At 38.4% G+C, this 15,481-nt stretch overlaps 1 protein-coding gene across 1 annotated transcript; it reads left to right on the top strand.

Annotated features, from left to right (window-relative positions):
- Positions 1 to 290: 290 nt before the first annotated feature.
- On the top strand, positions 291 to 11,271 carry prodha (proline dehydrogenase (oxidase) 1a). The gene is made up of 14 exons (XM_012857146.3): positions 291 to 781; positions 880 to 1,088; positions 3,082 to 3,116; positions 3,600 to 3,749; positions 4,419 to 4,483; positions 4,708 to 4,824; positions 4,975 to 5,054; positions 5,212 to 5,293; positions 6,497 to 6,589; positions 6,797 to 6,943; positions 7,466 to 7,641; positions 7,729 to 7,827; positions 8,104 to 8,192; positions 9,753 to 11,271. Exons 1-14 carry the CDS (start codon positions 434 to 436, stop codon positions 9,941 to 9,943), a joined length of 1,881 nt encoding a protein of 626 aa, XP_012712600.2. The 5' UTR covers positions 291 to 433; the 3' UTR covers positions 9,944 to 11,271.
- Positions 11,272 to 15,481: the final 4,210 nt, after the last annotated feature.

Here is a 15,481-nt window from a genome sequence, read left to right as displayed (position 1 = left end):
TCCTGACTTTGTTGCCGTCAATCAGTAGGTGGGGTCAAAACACTTGTTCCTCTCTCTCTCTCTTTTTGTAACGAGTAACTAAACCAAACATTGAAAATGTATTGGAGTAAAAGTATGCAATGAAGTTCAGAAATATAATGAAGTAAACGTAAAAGTTATCAAAAGATTTTATACTCGAGAAAAGTGTAAAGTACTCCAAAATATACTTAAGTACAATAGTGAAGTATTTTTACTTCATTACTATACAACACTGGTTACGACACGTGAGGAGCCGCCCCTCGTGGCTCGAGAGATGAGCTGCAGCCGCACCGGCGTCGCGCGCTTCTTACATAATTACCGCCACACCAACAGCAGCAGCAGCAGCCAAGCTCCGAGGAACCGACAAAAACCCACCGCGCTTTAAACAAAAACAACAAAAAAAAGAAGGGAAAGTATGTCCTACACAAGGTTCGTCGCGTCGTTTGCCCGAACACAGACGGGCAACATCAACAAAATCCGCGTTTCACCTTCGAGGTGTCGGCCAACCGTGGCATCCCCGAAGAGCCAGGAAGAGAAGCAGCCGCGGCCGCTGGAGGAGGAGGGCTGCGCGCTGGTGGAAGCCGTCCCGGTGGAGCTCATCAGCCAGACCAAAAACGCCAAAGACGTGCGTCTCAACCGGATCCACGTCGACTTCGACAACACCGAAGAGGCATACAAAAGCAAGAATAACATCGAGCTGCTGCGAAGTCTGCTGGTCTTCAATCTATGCACCATTGATTTCCTCGTTGAGAAGAACAAGGAGGTGAGTTGATCCGCGGACGCACCGGTGCGTCCTTGAACGTAACTTGTGTAAAGAAAAGCCAACTAAGACGATATAACTTTTTTTTTGTGCACTTTCAGCTGATGGAGCTCAGCAAGAAGCTGCTGGGTCAGCGGATGTTCGAGAAGCTGATGAAGATGACGTTTTACGGCCAGTTTGTGGCAGGGGAAGACCACAACTCCATCAAACCTCTGATCCACAAGAACCAGGCTTTCGGCGTGGGCGCAGTCCTGGACTACAGCGTGGAAGAAGATCTGACGCAAGAGGAGGCGGTGAAGAAAGAAATGGAGTAAGCATTCGCCGTGCAAGTGTCGAGTTGGCTGCCACTTTGAATTAAACTTTAAATATCACTATTTAGCATGGGTCACGAGTAGAGGGAGAGAAGCCTGTTATATAACGCATGCAAAACCAGATGAGACAAGGATATTTGCACAGCCTGGCCTTGTGTCTTGAATGGTGGAACTGCACCACAGCAGTCTTTTCTCTGACCGAGCCCGTATTGTTATTCAACAATAACATGAACACAAACAGAGAATTAACAGCAAAGGTTATTTAAAGCGAGAGAGGGAGAGAGCCACCCCTATGCATGTTTGTAACAGGAGCGGCGTGATGGCGCCTACCAAAAATAGCATAAAATCCCTGCGTCAAAACAGATTTTCTTAGAGAATCACTCTTTACAGAAGTATAGTTACGAGAGGAAAGGGGCATCTTTCACACTGAGCTTAATTTTGTTTAAATTCTATTAAAGGGCATAGTTTAATATTGAGGCAATTCAGTAGAGCCACTAGTCTCTAAATGTGCTCAATAGTGTTTAAGAAAGCGTTTTCTAGGTCATTGGGCTGGGTGCTTGAAAAGTAGACGTGTCTCATTTTGCCCTGCAGCTTTAGTGCAGAAACAAGATTACACAACTGCATGAAACGTGCTAGAAAAAGAGGGTCAACTTCACAATTCATAACCTTCTGATTTATTTTAAATACTAGCACTGCATAATTGGGGGGATTATTTTATTTTCCGGAAACATTCTTTGAAATGTAACCGAATTTTAGAAATGCAGGTGTATCAGCAGCAAGGGAAAAAGTTTGCAGGAGAAAACAATACAGCAAACTTATTAAAAGAATCAGGCGTGTACAAAATGTGCACGTATAATTTAAGTAGTTGTGGGGAAACACCGTATGTTTTACCATATTGACTAAAACAGCCAAATGTAGAGTACCTAGAGCATTTTTATGCCATTCTTCGATCGCATGCACATTGGCAACTACTTATTGCAGGGGCATAGAGGTCTGTGGCTGTTTAAGGTGAATTTGTGAACGTAAAGCTCAAGACCATTGTAGCCGTTCAATTAGGGTACGAAAAGAAATGTAATCCGCAAAACTTATATGACAGAACAACATGGTTATATTTTTATGTTGGAATATGTTAGTCCACATTACCCCAATTCTCAGTTAATTCTCATTATTCCCATTGTTTCCACCTAGTTTTACAATTTGGATTATTTTCAACATTTCACAGCTTAATTTCTTTGTGTAAAGTTTCTGTAAAAAATTACCAGAAAATCTCCATCCCTTTTGTAAACATATTCAATTCAGAAGACAAAAGTTTTTTTTTTTTTTTTATTACTCAAATTAAGTTTTATTTCAGGATGTTTGTGTCTACTGTTTCTTTCCATATGCTTTAAAATATTCCACTGTGCTGTACTTTAGCATCAGTCTGCTCTTATCTTATCGCTTCTGGTATTGCTTCTGTTATGCTTCCTGATCGGCGTAATTTCCACTGCATTTTCCACCTCTTAAAAAGGCCTGTAATTAAATCTCCAAGCCGTATATTTGTTTTCAACAAGACAAGGAGTTCTTGTCCCCTATTGGCCAGTTGGGACATGCCTCCCTCGACTGATTGGCTGGAGCCCAGATCTGGCCGGAGGAGTGGATATTATTAAAAAGAAGGGTTGTGCAATTTCCCCTGTTGGAAATGAGCTTATTTTTATTTTTTTTACTACATGCTTAAAGTACATAATAAAGCCATTTAGCATTTTCTGGTTGTTTTTCTTTTCAATGCTTTGAGTACATATCAAGAAGACTATCTTCTCTTACATGTGTAATATGAAGAGGAAAAAGGCAGAATCTCTGAGCAAGGTGGCTTAAATGAGAATCACATGTCACTCCTTAGCACAGAACCTTTGCTCTTACTGTCAAAATGTCATTTTGTTTTACAGCAGAACAATGTTCATATTTTCTGCAAAGACTTACTCTTCTAATGCTACTCTTTCATCCCCCTCTCCTCAGTTCCTGTGTTTCCGAAGCAGAAAAGGAAAGCCCAGGTGTGTATAGTATATTAGTTGAAATCAAAGATGATTTATTTATATAAAGTTGTGCAATATGTCAGCCCACATAATCTGTGTAGTAAGGAGCAGCGGGAGAGTGGGCTGGTACGGCGTAAAGATGCTTTGCCTTTCTTAGAATGATGACCCTGCAAGTGAAATCTGTGCCAGTGCAGGCTGATATGCTGGACTCTCACGACAACACGTGCTCTTGGCTGGACTGCACTGGTTGTAGCTGGATCTGGTTGGCTATGAAGTGTCCGGTTCAGCTGTTTGCACTGGCATGACGTACGATTCCTCTGAAGAGGTTAACGTTTACCACACAGCTGCAAGAGTTTCTTTGGGGAGGGGGGAAAAAAAAAACCTTAGTCTGCCATCCTAACGTCCATCTATAGTGCATCATTTATAGTGCACGGTAAATTTATAAAGTGAAAATCAAAGTTACACACACAATGTTTAGTGAAAATAACCTGTCCTCTTTAGGCACAGATCATCGGGAAAAGAAGTATAAGGCCCATCGGCGGTTTGGGGACCGACGTGGAGGCGTCATCAGCGCTCGCACCTACTTTTATGCCGACGAGGCCAAATGTGACAATCAGATGGAGACGTTCCTAAACTGTATTAAAGCGTCAGGTGAGTAGCATTAGAAGCATTTAGAGATATAAGTATTTGTTTTCAGTAATAAAAACCTTCATTGCATGCCTACAAGTAAGAGGGTTGCTTTGAAAGTGTATATATATTTCTTACTGGTTGGGTTTTGTGAGGAGCTTATCTGTAGGCAGTATCTTCTCTGCAGTAAAACAAGGTCTCTGCTATGGCTCTGGATTTCTGATGGGGCCAAGACTAACTGCTGCCCAGAATAAGGCCGACAGAATAGCAAATACTTTGCCGTCTAAAGCAGTTCAAACTTTAGAAGCTACACTGCAAATTAAAAAGTGTACTGTGGGCTTTTGCTCCTCTGTTGTGTTGCTCAACACGTTTTCTATCTTTTTAATTGGTTGCAACATATTATTTTTTACATCTACTACTTGGTGTCACTCGCTAATGCAAAAGTGAGGCAATGTGTTTTGCTTAAAAGGCTTTCAAGGCTTACTTGATTTTCAGTTTTCCAAACTTTGTTTATTTTATTTTGTTTTGAGCTTTGTATTAGTTAATCGTCCCTGATTCTTTAAAGAAAAATTGCTCTGATCGCTGTCAATTGCAGGGTAGATACTGACAGTTCATATGTACCCATGTGTATAGAAGTCCATTAGGGGAAAAAACATCTGTTTTACAGAGAAATAACCCGGCCATTCATTTCAGGTGGAGCTTCGACTGACGGATTCTCTGCCATTAAAATGACTGCGCTTGGACGGCCACAGTTCCTTGTAAGAATAACTTTACATCTTTAATTATAAATGGTTAACATAATGTTATTTTTTTTGTTTGAGTAGCCACTTTTTCTGTGTTTGTGGTTTCCATGCCCTACAGTTAAATAAAAGGATTTTCGAGTCTATCGATGTCAGTCAGCGCTGCAGTGGGATTTTATTACATGTTGGTGATTTTATTACATGTTGGTGATTTACATTTTATAATTTTTTTGTTTGAGCAGCTCCAGTTTTCAGAGGTCCTGGTTAAATGGAGGAAATTCTTTAACTTCCTCGCTGCACAACAAGGAAAATCGGAGCTGACTGCGTTGGAGAAAACGCTGGAACTGGAGCAGCTCAAGGTGTGTCAGGCCTTTTTCATGCTCCTCCATGCTCCCCTGGAACTGGGGTCTTTGAGTGCTTTAGAGATTGGTTCAGGGTTTATGGTTACTAGTTTAGGTAATTTAGCACGTATTTATTTATCTTTTTATGGTTATATTTTGTTCTTGCAGGAGAGTTTGACTCAAATGGGTGTAGGAGCCAAAGATGACATTGAGAACTGGTTCACTGGGGAGAAGCTGGGTTTGTCAGGGTAAGATAACCTTTCATTTATGGGCAGGTGTTGAGAAACAAGTGGGGTACCTTTCTTCTTATACTGCAATTATTACTCTCTAGAACAGATTAGTTTGAATCTAAAGAGCTTTAGCTATCTGAATATATTGAGTTTCTCTTGAATTTGATATTCCCAGAACAATCGACCTGCTGGACTGGAACAGTTTGATAAATGACACAACAAAAATGTCCAATCTGCTCATGGTGCCAAATCTTGAGGTAAGTCTTTGTCATATTAAGAAACAAGAATCTTTGTCATTATGTAACCATAATGAAATTTTGGTGAGACACCAGCCCAGAATTCACACAAAGCAGGACATAGTGTTAAGTTGAATGCACTGACCACTTCCTGAGAAGCTAAATGTGTGCAAATAGCCCTTAGCATCTGATAAGATTTAAATGTTCAAGTCAAAAAAGACAGATAGCAGTCACTTTACAGTATGATGCAAATTACTGTGCAATTGTACGAATGTATCAGACAAAACACTCTCTGAAAGGTGGAGAAGTGTGTGAATAGTGAATAGTCCTCAGCAAAAATGTTCAATTAATCGATGTTCAAGTCAGTTTAAAGGATGTCGTAAAAAAAACTACTGTGTAATTGCATAAATGTGTGTATATATATATATATATATATATATATATATATATATATATATATATATATATATATATATATATATATATATATATATATATATATATATATATATATAGTATTTCAAGGCTTTAAGGGGTGATCTGGTGATAAATTGCCAGTTGATGCAGTGGATGCTGTGTGCTGGTAACTAATCACGGAAACCGTAAAACAACGACAAAGAACACTTGTTAAATATAATAAAGGATTTACTATAGTATTGATTACCATCTACTTCATTCTCAACGCAATAGTCTTGACTTCTAAATATCCGTAACTACAAAACAAAGCCTAATAAACGGATAGAGATGTAGGCAATAAAACAGCAACAGAAATGTAGACACTGGCAAGAACATTGCTTCCACTTTATGCTCCATTTGCTGATCATCTTGCTGGAACAAATCAGACCTAAACTCACTGATGTGAGAAGAACATCTCCCTCCCCACTATAGAGTATCTTCCATTTGGAAAAGGAAATCTTTTCACCCATTGATGTAAAAAAATAAAAATAAAATGTATATATATATATATATATATATATATATATATTTATATATATATATATATATATATATATATATATATATATATATATATATATATATATATCTATATATATATATATATATATATATATATATATATATATATTTTTTTTTTTTTTTTTTGTATGTTTAGCTTTGCGCTCCTTTCTGGAGAGCGTTGACGTGTTTTTATGCATCATCTGTACTTGATGACGTTTCATTTTCTTCATTAAAAGTGCTAATAACGCTGTTTTGGCTGTGCAGACAGGCCAGCTGGAATCTCTGTCAAACAAATTTACAGCCGAGGAGGAGAGCCAGATGAAGAGAATGCTGCAGCGAGTCGACATTCTGGCAAAGGTGACGCCTTAACTGAATCTGTTACATTCATAGACGTATAGAACGGTTCCTTTTAACTAATCATTGAGGAGCTGGTTAAGGAAAAATAAAATCCCCAATATTGTTTACCTCAAGCCCTGTTTGCCCTGTGCAAATGTTCAGTGACTGTTATCGTGTTTATTGAGTAGAACCATTAAGATAATGAATTCTGCTCCGTTTGTGCTTCAGCATGCTGTGGAGAATGGGGTGAGGCTAATGGTGGATGCGGAGCAGACGTACTTCCAGCCAGCTATTAGTCGACTCACCCTGGAGATGCAGAGGAAGTTCAACAGAGAAAAGCCAGTGATATTCAACACCTATCAATGTTATCTCAAGGTGCATAAGATCATTAATAGTGATTCTACGATGTAGTATCAGAGCTGTAATTAATAAACCTGGAAAATTGTGAAAGATAAAAACATTTTTTTATATTTGGTTTCAAGCTTCACAGTTACAACATTCCTTTTAATTATTAACATAATTTAAAGAAATTATGGTAATAAAATAAAAGGCAGTTCTAAATATTTTCCTTTCTTGATCCTCCTGTTTTATAGTAAAAACAACTTATGGTTTTTATTCTTACAGTTTAGTGTTTTTTTTCTTTTTCTTTCTTACTTTCAATGAAATTAAAAATAGCCTATATAACTATTTAATTTGCCATGCCTAACATGCGCCTTGTCGATAGAATGTTTTTGTAGCTCTGTAAAATTGCACAACCTTTAACATCCAGCTGGATTGTAAAAAGTGAATTTAGTGTTAACGCATATCTGTGTTTAAGTGTCTACCTTTAAATTCTCCTGGCTGGAGAAGTGCTAACGTTTTGTGTTTTTTGTGTGTGTGTGGTTAATGGTATTTCAGGAAGCCTACGACAATGTGACCCTGGACGTTGAGCTGTCCCGGCGAGAGGGCTGGTACTTTGGCGCCAAACTCGTCCGTGGAGCTTATATGTACCAAGAGAGAGCCCGGGCCCAGGAAATTGGCTACGAAGACCCTATAAACCCTGACTACGAAGCCACGAACAGGATGTATCACAAGTAAGCCTGGCGCGGCCGCCCAGGGCCTTTTCATGCTTTAGTCATAAGTTTTTTGAATCCCTACCATTTGCCTTGTTGTCCGTCCAGGTGTTTGGAGTATGTCCTGGAGGAGATTGAACACAACAGGAAAGCAAATGTCATGGTTGCTACTCACAACGAGGACACAGTGAAGTTCACTCTTGAAAAGTATGTTTTTTTTTTTTTTGTCTCGTCTATCTTCTAGAAAGATTAGAATAAAGGTTAAATTCTAGTCCTGCAATTAAATCCAGATTTTGTTGAAACATAAAACAGTCTAATAGCTTTCTGTGGTTTAATCCTATATAAAATTTTAAAAGATAAAAAACCTTCAATACAGTTACAGGACAAAGTTGCAACATCAGTTATGGGATACTATACCACCAATTACATAATGTGTCACAAGTCCCTAACGTGTTTTTTCCCCCCCCAATTTTCTCTCTCCAGGATGAACGAAATGGGTCTGTCACCCACTGAGAATAAAGTTTACTTTGGCCAGCTGCTCGGCATGTGTGACCAGATCAGCTTCCCGCTAGGTACGTTGCGCTCGGATCAGATACTAAAAAGCAAACACGAGGTTATGAAATCCCAAACGCTTACGTCACAAGCTCAGGTGGCCCAAAAGATGGCCACAGACGTCAGCTGAGGCGATGACCGTACACAACCTGCACACGTGTTGAGAGCAAACAAGTTCCTGATGTCCTTTACTGACTGTGACCAAACAGAACGTCACACGCTTTTGGTCTCTACCCAACGACATTACACAATATATGACCTACAATAAATACGCGCTCAGGAATAAAACTCTACATTTTTCTTTTAATTAAACAGAGCACAAGACTCGAGGCAATGCGCTGTAAAGCAACTTTCGGTGTATGTCTATCAGCTTTGCACATCTAGAGGCTGACATGTTTGACTGGGGCTATTTTAAAGAAGAAAGGGCAGTCGGTCATTGGATGGAGAGTTTCTGTGAATATCAAGTTTAATTTTTAAGCACTGGAGGCCTGAATACTTATTTCTTTTTCATGAGGCAATTCTAACAAACATATGTGATTTACACTAAACCGTACCATTTTAGGTCAGTCTCGGGTCTTTTGCAAGAGTCACCTGTATTTAACACCATCCGTCTGTCCATGAACTCTGACCAGCCTCCATGTCCCGGCCAAAGAAAAGCCTCCTCACAGCATGCGGCCACCACCATGTTGCTCTGTGGAGATGGTGTGTTCAGGGCGTTTTGCACGTAGGCTAAAAAGTTCAGTTTTGTCTGAACTCAACAGACTCCTTTCAATTAACAGCTTCATTTCTTGCTATTCTTCAAAACTTTATTGCTGCTTTCGTTGATCTTCACAATGCTGTTTTATGACTAAAAAAAGCTCGAAGGCTTTCACAACACAGCTGTATTTATAAAGAGATGAAATTACACACATGTGGACACCACTTATTTAAATAAATCTGTGTGATATTGAGTTTGCAAAGGGCTACCTGGACGCAACGTTTAAAGTGTCATGCACTGACATTCTGAATATGCAGAAAATATTTGGCAAGTTGGATGGACGCTACTTTACCCAAACAGCCACACCTGATGGTATATTTTTAGTACTTAAGATACTAAACTTCAGTGACTGGTGGTGACGGTGTGCAACAGCAAAGTCTTAGGAAAATGTGTTATTATCATTATCTTCATCACAATTATAATTTTGTGAAATGCAATAATAATGTATAGTCCCCTTTTACTCTAATAAGACTAAAAGGGGACTGTACAATTATGCTACAGTTTTGAAAACCATGTTGCTATGAATTTCTTTTCACATCACACAAGTAAGGGGTATATAGTCCCAAGAAAACACGTTGGAAGTTGTAATCTGACAAATTGTGAATAGTTCAAGGGTTAATATTTTTACAAGACCTTTGACCGTGTAAATCCTTGTATTATTCATTATCCGTTACATATTATTGAAATGTCTTTTTACCGTCCACCTTTATTAAAATTAAAGGTAATAAATTCCCTTCAGTCTCAAAGTCGTGACACTGAATGCACACACGGTGGCGACAGAGAGCTTGACACCTTCGTCTCTTCTCCTCCATGTTGAGAACAGGTCAAGCAGGTTTCCCAGTGTACAAGTACGTCCCGTACGGCCCTGTGAATGAGGTGATCCCCTACCTGTCTCGCCGTGCTCAAGAGAACCGTGGCTTCATGAAAGGATCCCAGAGAGAGCGCAGCCTGCTGTGGAACGAGCTGAGGCGCCGGTTTCTGGGCGGCCAGATTTTCTACAAGCCTGTCTACTGAAAAAACATAAAGACTGTAAATCTGTGAACATTCCACTAGGAAGCACTGGCCTCTTGTCTTTGGAGGTAAATTTAGTGTTTAGAAGAGAAAGATTCGCTTTACTGAAAGCTGCTTCAGGTGTGAGATTCTTATTGATGGAATTACTTTGCTGTAATATAAAGAGCTGCGTAACACATTGTGTAATATTTAGCAGCCTGGATGAGAGGCAGTAATATGCAGGTGGGTTTAAGTGATTGAAACGGTCAGTTTGGAAGAATGCACAAAAAATGTCTTCTTTTACGGAAGATGAATGCTGGTCCTTTCTAGCCTGGCCAGCCAGACTAACGTTTGCCTTTCTTTGATACATGTGAAATCAGTTCGCTGTATAGGAAAACGAAACTGAGTCTGGCTGGCCGGGCGAGGTCCTTTCTGATGTTTGAGAAAGTGTGAATACAAATGTGACTTTTGTTTGAAGGCAAAAGCTTAGCTGTACAAAAAAAAACTGTCACCTAAAAGTGCCTTGTGATTTTTAACAAGTCTATGAACACAGTCATTTCTTCCCAGCTTTGTGGCAGTATAACACTCCAAGGGCCTTTTTAATCTGTTTGTTTTGTATGTTTAATGCTGCTGTCTTTTTTTCTTTTTTTTTTTAGGAACATTTTATCGCAGTTCTTCTGCAGTAATATAATATTGATAAAATAAAAATTGCTTATATCCATGTTGGGTTTCAATTTATGCTTTGACTTTGTAAGCTGCGGGAACGTGTCATTTTAAATGTTGTTTATTTTTAGGTGAAACAGTCTTAAAAGAGTGACTCCTTTCAGGGTTTTCATGCTTTAATGTTAGCAGGTACCAGAAGTTCTTGCTCTCGTTTTCTGCGAAGCGATTAAGATATTCCTGTTAGCAAACAATGACGGCAGTTGTTCAGAGAAAAACAGGACAGGAACTATCATGTTTCAGTATAACTAACGCTTTTATAAACGCTGTGGTTAAAAATGCAGTTCTCCTGGAAAAGGCTGGAATTAATCGAAAACCAGCAACGGTATTCAACCCAAATGCTTTTGTGTTCATCACTGAAACGGTCGTTGTGGCACAGGGAATGTTTGGACATGATTAAATGTTGTAGTTTACACAACATTTATAATCACATATACAAAAGAGATTAAGAGTTAGCAATGACCTCAACATCTTTGTTTATTGGCAGTGGACCAATATTCTTACTAAATCTGATGTTAGAGTTTATTTCTAATATGCAGTGATACCTTTGTTGAAATGAAATTTATATTTTTGTGTGCCTTGTTTTTAAATGTGATTATTAACTAAATAAAATAAAATTTGAGCAAAATTGACTATTTTTACCTCTGCTGCTTATAGCCCAGTATGTTGATTGTATTTCCTGTAGCTGTTTGTGTCTTTAAGTTATGCACCAAGTTTTTTTTTTTTTTTTTTCTTTTTTTTTTTGTTATCCAGCTCCAGCCATACATCATTGTACATTTTGCTCTTGTATTGAGCAGGTCCTTGTCCTCTGTCGTGCTCTCATAACAGTGACGTAAACTATGTTGCTGCATAGTTGGGCTCCCGCTGTCAAACTGCTGAAACAATCAATCAGCCAGAGGCAGCAGCTGTTGAGGATTAGGAAAACAACGATGAAGGGGATCGGTTATGGCACGAAATTCGCTGACCTATACTCTGATGCCAGAAAGCAAAAAAAGAACATCAACTGTCTCATAATATAATATCTAGTTACATTTTTTTTGCACTCATTGCAGTGCTTTAAGTGTCCTGTTCAGGCAATAATCCTAAATCCTGCTCATATGTTTTAACGCCAGTTTATTAGAGCGTCAGGGATCCACGGCTCAGGTGGGAGAATCCATTGACAGGCCAAACTGCAGTAAGGCAAGGCAAGGCAAATTTATTTATATAGCACAATTCAGTACAAGACAATACAAAGTGCTTTACATGATTAAGATATACCAAAAAATAAAATGTAAATAGAATAAAAGCAAGTAGGGATAGAATGTAGTAACAAAAAAGAACATTAAAAACAGTAAAACTGTTTAACTAGAACAGTCAAAGGCAATTTTAAACAGATGTGTTTTTAATCTTGATTTAAAAGAACTCAGGCTTTCCACACTTTTACAGTTTTCTGGAAGTTTGTTCCAGATAAGCGGAGCATAGGAACTAAATGCTGCTTCTCCTTGTTTAGTTCTGGTTCTAGGTATGCAGAGAAGGCTGGAGCCAGAAGACCTTAGTGGTCTGGAGGGTTGATACACTGATAACAAGTCTGTGATGTATTTAGGTGCTAAGCTATTTAAGGATTTATAGACTAACAGAAGTATTTTAAAGTCTATTCTCTGAGATACAGGGAGCCAGTGTAAGGACCTTAGAACTGGGGTGATGTGCTCTACTTTCTTAGTCTTAGTGAGGACGCGGGCAGCAGCGTTCTGGATCAGCTGCAGCTGTCTGACCCACTTTTTAGGAAGTCCTGTGAAAACACCGTTGCAGTAATCAATTCTACTAAATATAAACGCATGGATTAGTTTTTCCAGATCCTGCTGAGACATCAGTCCTTTAATCCTAGAAATGTTCCTCAGGTGATAGAAAGCTGACCTTGTAATTGTCTTTAGATGATTTTGAAGGTTCAGGTCAGAGTCCATCACTACTCCCAGATTTCGGGCCTGATTGGTGGTTTTTAGCTGAAGCGACTGAAGCTGTGTGCTAACTTTTGATCTTTCCTCTATTGGTCCAAATATTATTACTTCAGTTTTGTTTTTATTCAATTGGAGAAAATTTTGGCACATCCATGCATTGATTTCTTCTAGGCATTTACTTAGTTCCTGAATTGGTTCATAGTCACCTGGTGACATGGTGATGTAGAGTTGTGTGTCATCTGCATAGTCTCTGCCAGTATTAGTTTTACATTTCCTAAATCTTGTGTAGGAAGGGCAAGAGCTGTTGGTAAAAGAAAGCATAATTCCAAATCGCAGTTTCACACAAGTCAATGAGAAACGTGTAAAAAATGTTTTTTTTAGCGAACGTGTGTCAAAATCCAGCACTAGACATTACTCTGAACATAATTCCCATTGTGAAACTTGGTGATGGCAGTATTATACTGAGGGGATGGTGGTCAGAGTTGTGGAGATTAATTATTTTGTCGTATTTGTTTACTTCACAATAAAAAAAATAAAACATCCTCAAAGTTGTAGGGAAGTTCTACAAACGAAATGGTGCAAAATAATAATAATAAAAAAAGCGTTTTAATTCCTGGTTGTGAGTGAACGTACCATGAAAAATGCCATGAGGGGCGAATAATTTTGCATGGCACTGTAGCAATGTATGTGCCAGCATTTTGTTTTTAAACAGGAAAGGTTTGAGTAGTATGAGTAAAGCAATAAGATACACGTGTTCTGCTGTGCAGGTGTTGTTTAGCTGTTTTTTTTTCTATTACTACTTTATCAATCAATACATTTTAAATGGATGAAACTACTGGGAATTAACAGCAAACAGGCTCCTGGATAGGTGTCCAAACGTTTTCATTAAGAATTGAACGTAAGTCTGGTTGCCTCCGATATAAGCCTGTTTGCTGTTGCGATGACCCGGATAACTCAGAATTTTCACAGGCATACTTGGAATTGAGACGTTTTGTTTAAATTGATTTCTCTGCCTTGGAACTTGTAAAATTTGACAAAAAAATGAAACTCATCAGTTCTAGATTTTTGCTAAATATGGAGTTTTTGTTATTGTGTTCATGACAGAGGTGGGTTTGAACAAAATTTACAATTAGCAGTTTTAATGTGCTGTACTTTTTATTTTTACTTGAGTAATATTATGAAGTATCGCTACTCTTACTTGAGTAAAACTTCTGGCTACTCCACCAACCGTGAGTAACTTCACTGACTAGAACAGACTAATTTAAACCAAAACAAAATGCACCGTCTCTTTGGTGCTACAGATATGGTAAAATGAGACTTCTTATTTGTACACGAGCTGAGTTATTTTAATGGTATTTTCTATCTGCTGAGCTCATTGAGCCATTTGGAGGTCAAGTGAACATACAGTAAACAGTAGTTATTATTGGAAGTACGTTGCACAGTTCTAACATACTGTACGTACCCACTGTAAGTACTTGTTTCATTAGTTTTATGTTAAATTATCAAGAAAAGTTTCTTCAGCCTAAATTTATTTTATAATCATGTAATCTTTGTATCTGTATCTTGTATTTTCTTATTTTAGTCTTTAAAATACCTGAATTTACACATAACTTTTGAATTTTATCTGTGACCACATCTTTTTTAAATATTAAATCAGATTACTTACTCGGCACTTAAGTAGCCTTCTTTCCGAAATTTTTTTTTTAAGTTTACTTAAGTAATTTCTTGGTTGGCTACTTTATACTTGAGTAAAAATATGTTGAGGTAGTAGCACTCTTACTTGAGTACAATTTTTGGCTACTCGACCCACCTCTGATGACAGAAATGGGGAAGAAAGTCCTGTTGCGCTATTGCTTTTGAGGACATTATCCACTTTATAGGTGATGCACGTTATAGAAAATTTAAAAACCATTTGTAGTATTTTCTCATCTATTTAACTCATCTGTTTAACTTGAATTCAGACGTTTTAATCGCTTCAGTGGCCACAGGCGTATAAACTCAGGCTCGCAGACTGCTTTTAAACTGCTTACAGTTTCAAGTTCTCACTGAAATTACAGCTCTTACATTTTAATTAGCAATTTTATTTTTATTTTATGTTGTCAATGTTTGTTTTGTTCACTATGACGTGTGTCGCTGTAAGGTCACCCTTATAAAAAAAGGTCTCATCTCATGGGGTATTTTGCCTGGTTAAATAAAGGTTTGATAAAGTTTTTAATGTCACCTGTGCAAAAAGTTCAGTCATAAAATGTCATCAGTCACCTGTTAGTGGCGATGTTAAAATCAGATAGAAGCGGTTTGGCTCAACAGCAACTCAGCAGAGCTTAGTAGGCAACTTAAAACCAGAGAGCAGGTTCAGTGGACGATTTCTGCAAAGTCAACATCTACGGACCTAACTTCATGCGACATTCAGTGGCGAGGAACAGCTGCATCTAAGCCATGCATCAATAAATGCCACGAATAGCACTGGGTGCAGGGGTGTAAAGCACCAGCGTACAAAACAAGGTTCACAAATACATGGATAGGTGAGTTTGGTGTGGAGAAACATTTACTGAAACGCGCAGAATCCCGACTTGAAGCTGCTAAAACCCGTTTTGGTTGAATTACAGCGCAGACCATGAGCCACACATTCTCATCCAACATCAGTGTCAGACCTCACCAATACACTTCTGGAAAAATGGTCAAAACTTCCTGTTCACAGATTCCTTAACCGCACAGAAAGGATTCCCAGAAGTGTTGAAGCGGTTACAGTTGCGGGCGGGGGGTGTTGTCATTATATAAACACTCTGAATTAAGAATGGGATGTAACTTGAGTTCATGCAAGGGTGAGCAATGTAAGCAAATACTTTTTGACATTATAGTGATAGCAGTCTGATAATTTACCTTTGGGACCACAAAGTTTTTCAAAAGA

This window comes from Fundulus heteroclitus, unplaced genomic scaffold (genome assembly GCF_011125445.2).
Source record: "Fundulus heteroclitus isolate FHET01 unplaced genomic scaffold, MU-UCD_Fhet_4.1 scaffold_82, whole genome shotgun sequence".
Taxonomy (NCBI): Eukaryota; Metazoa; Chordata; class Actinopteri; order Cyprinodontiformes; family Fundulidae; genus Fundulus; species Fundulus heteroclitus.
Note: the sequence above shows the minus strand (reverse complement) of the source record. Positions and strands in the feature narration are given on the sequence as shown.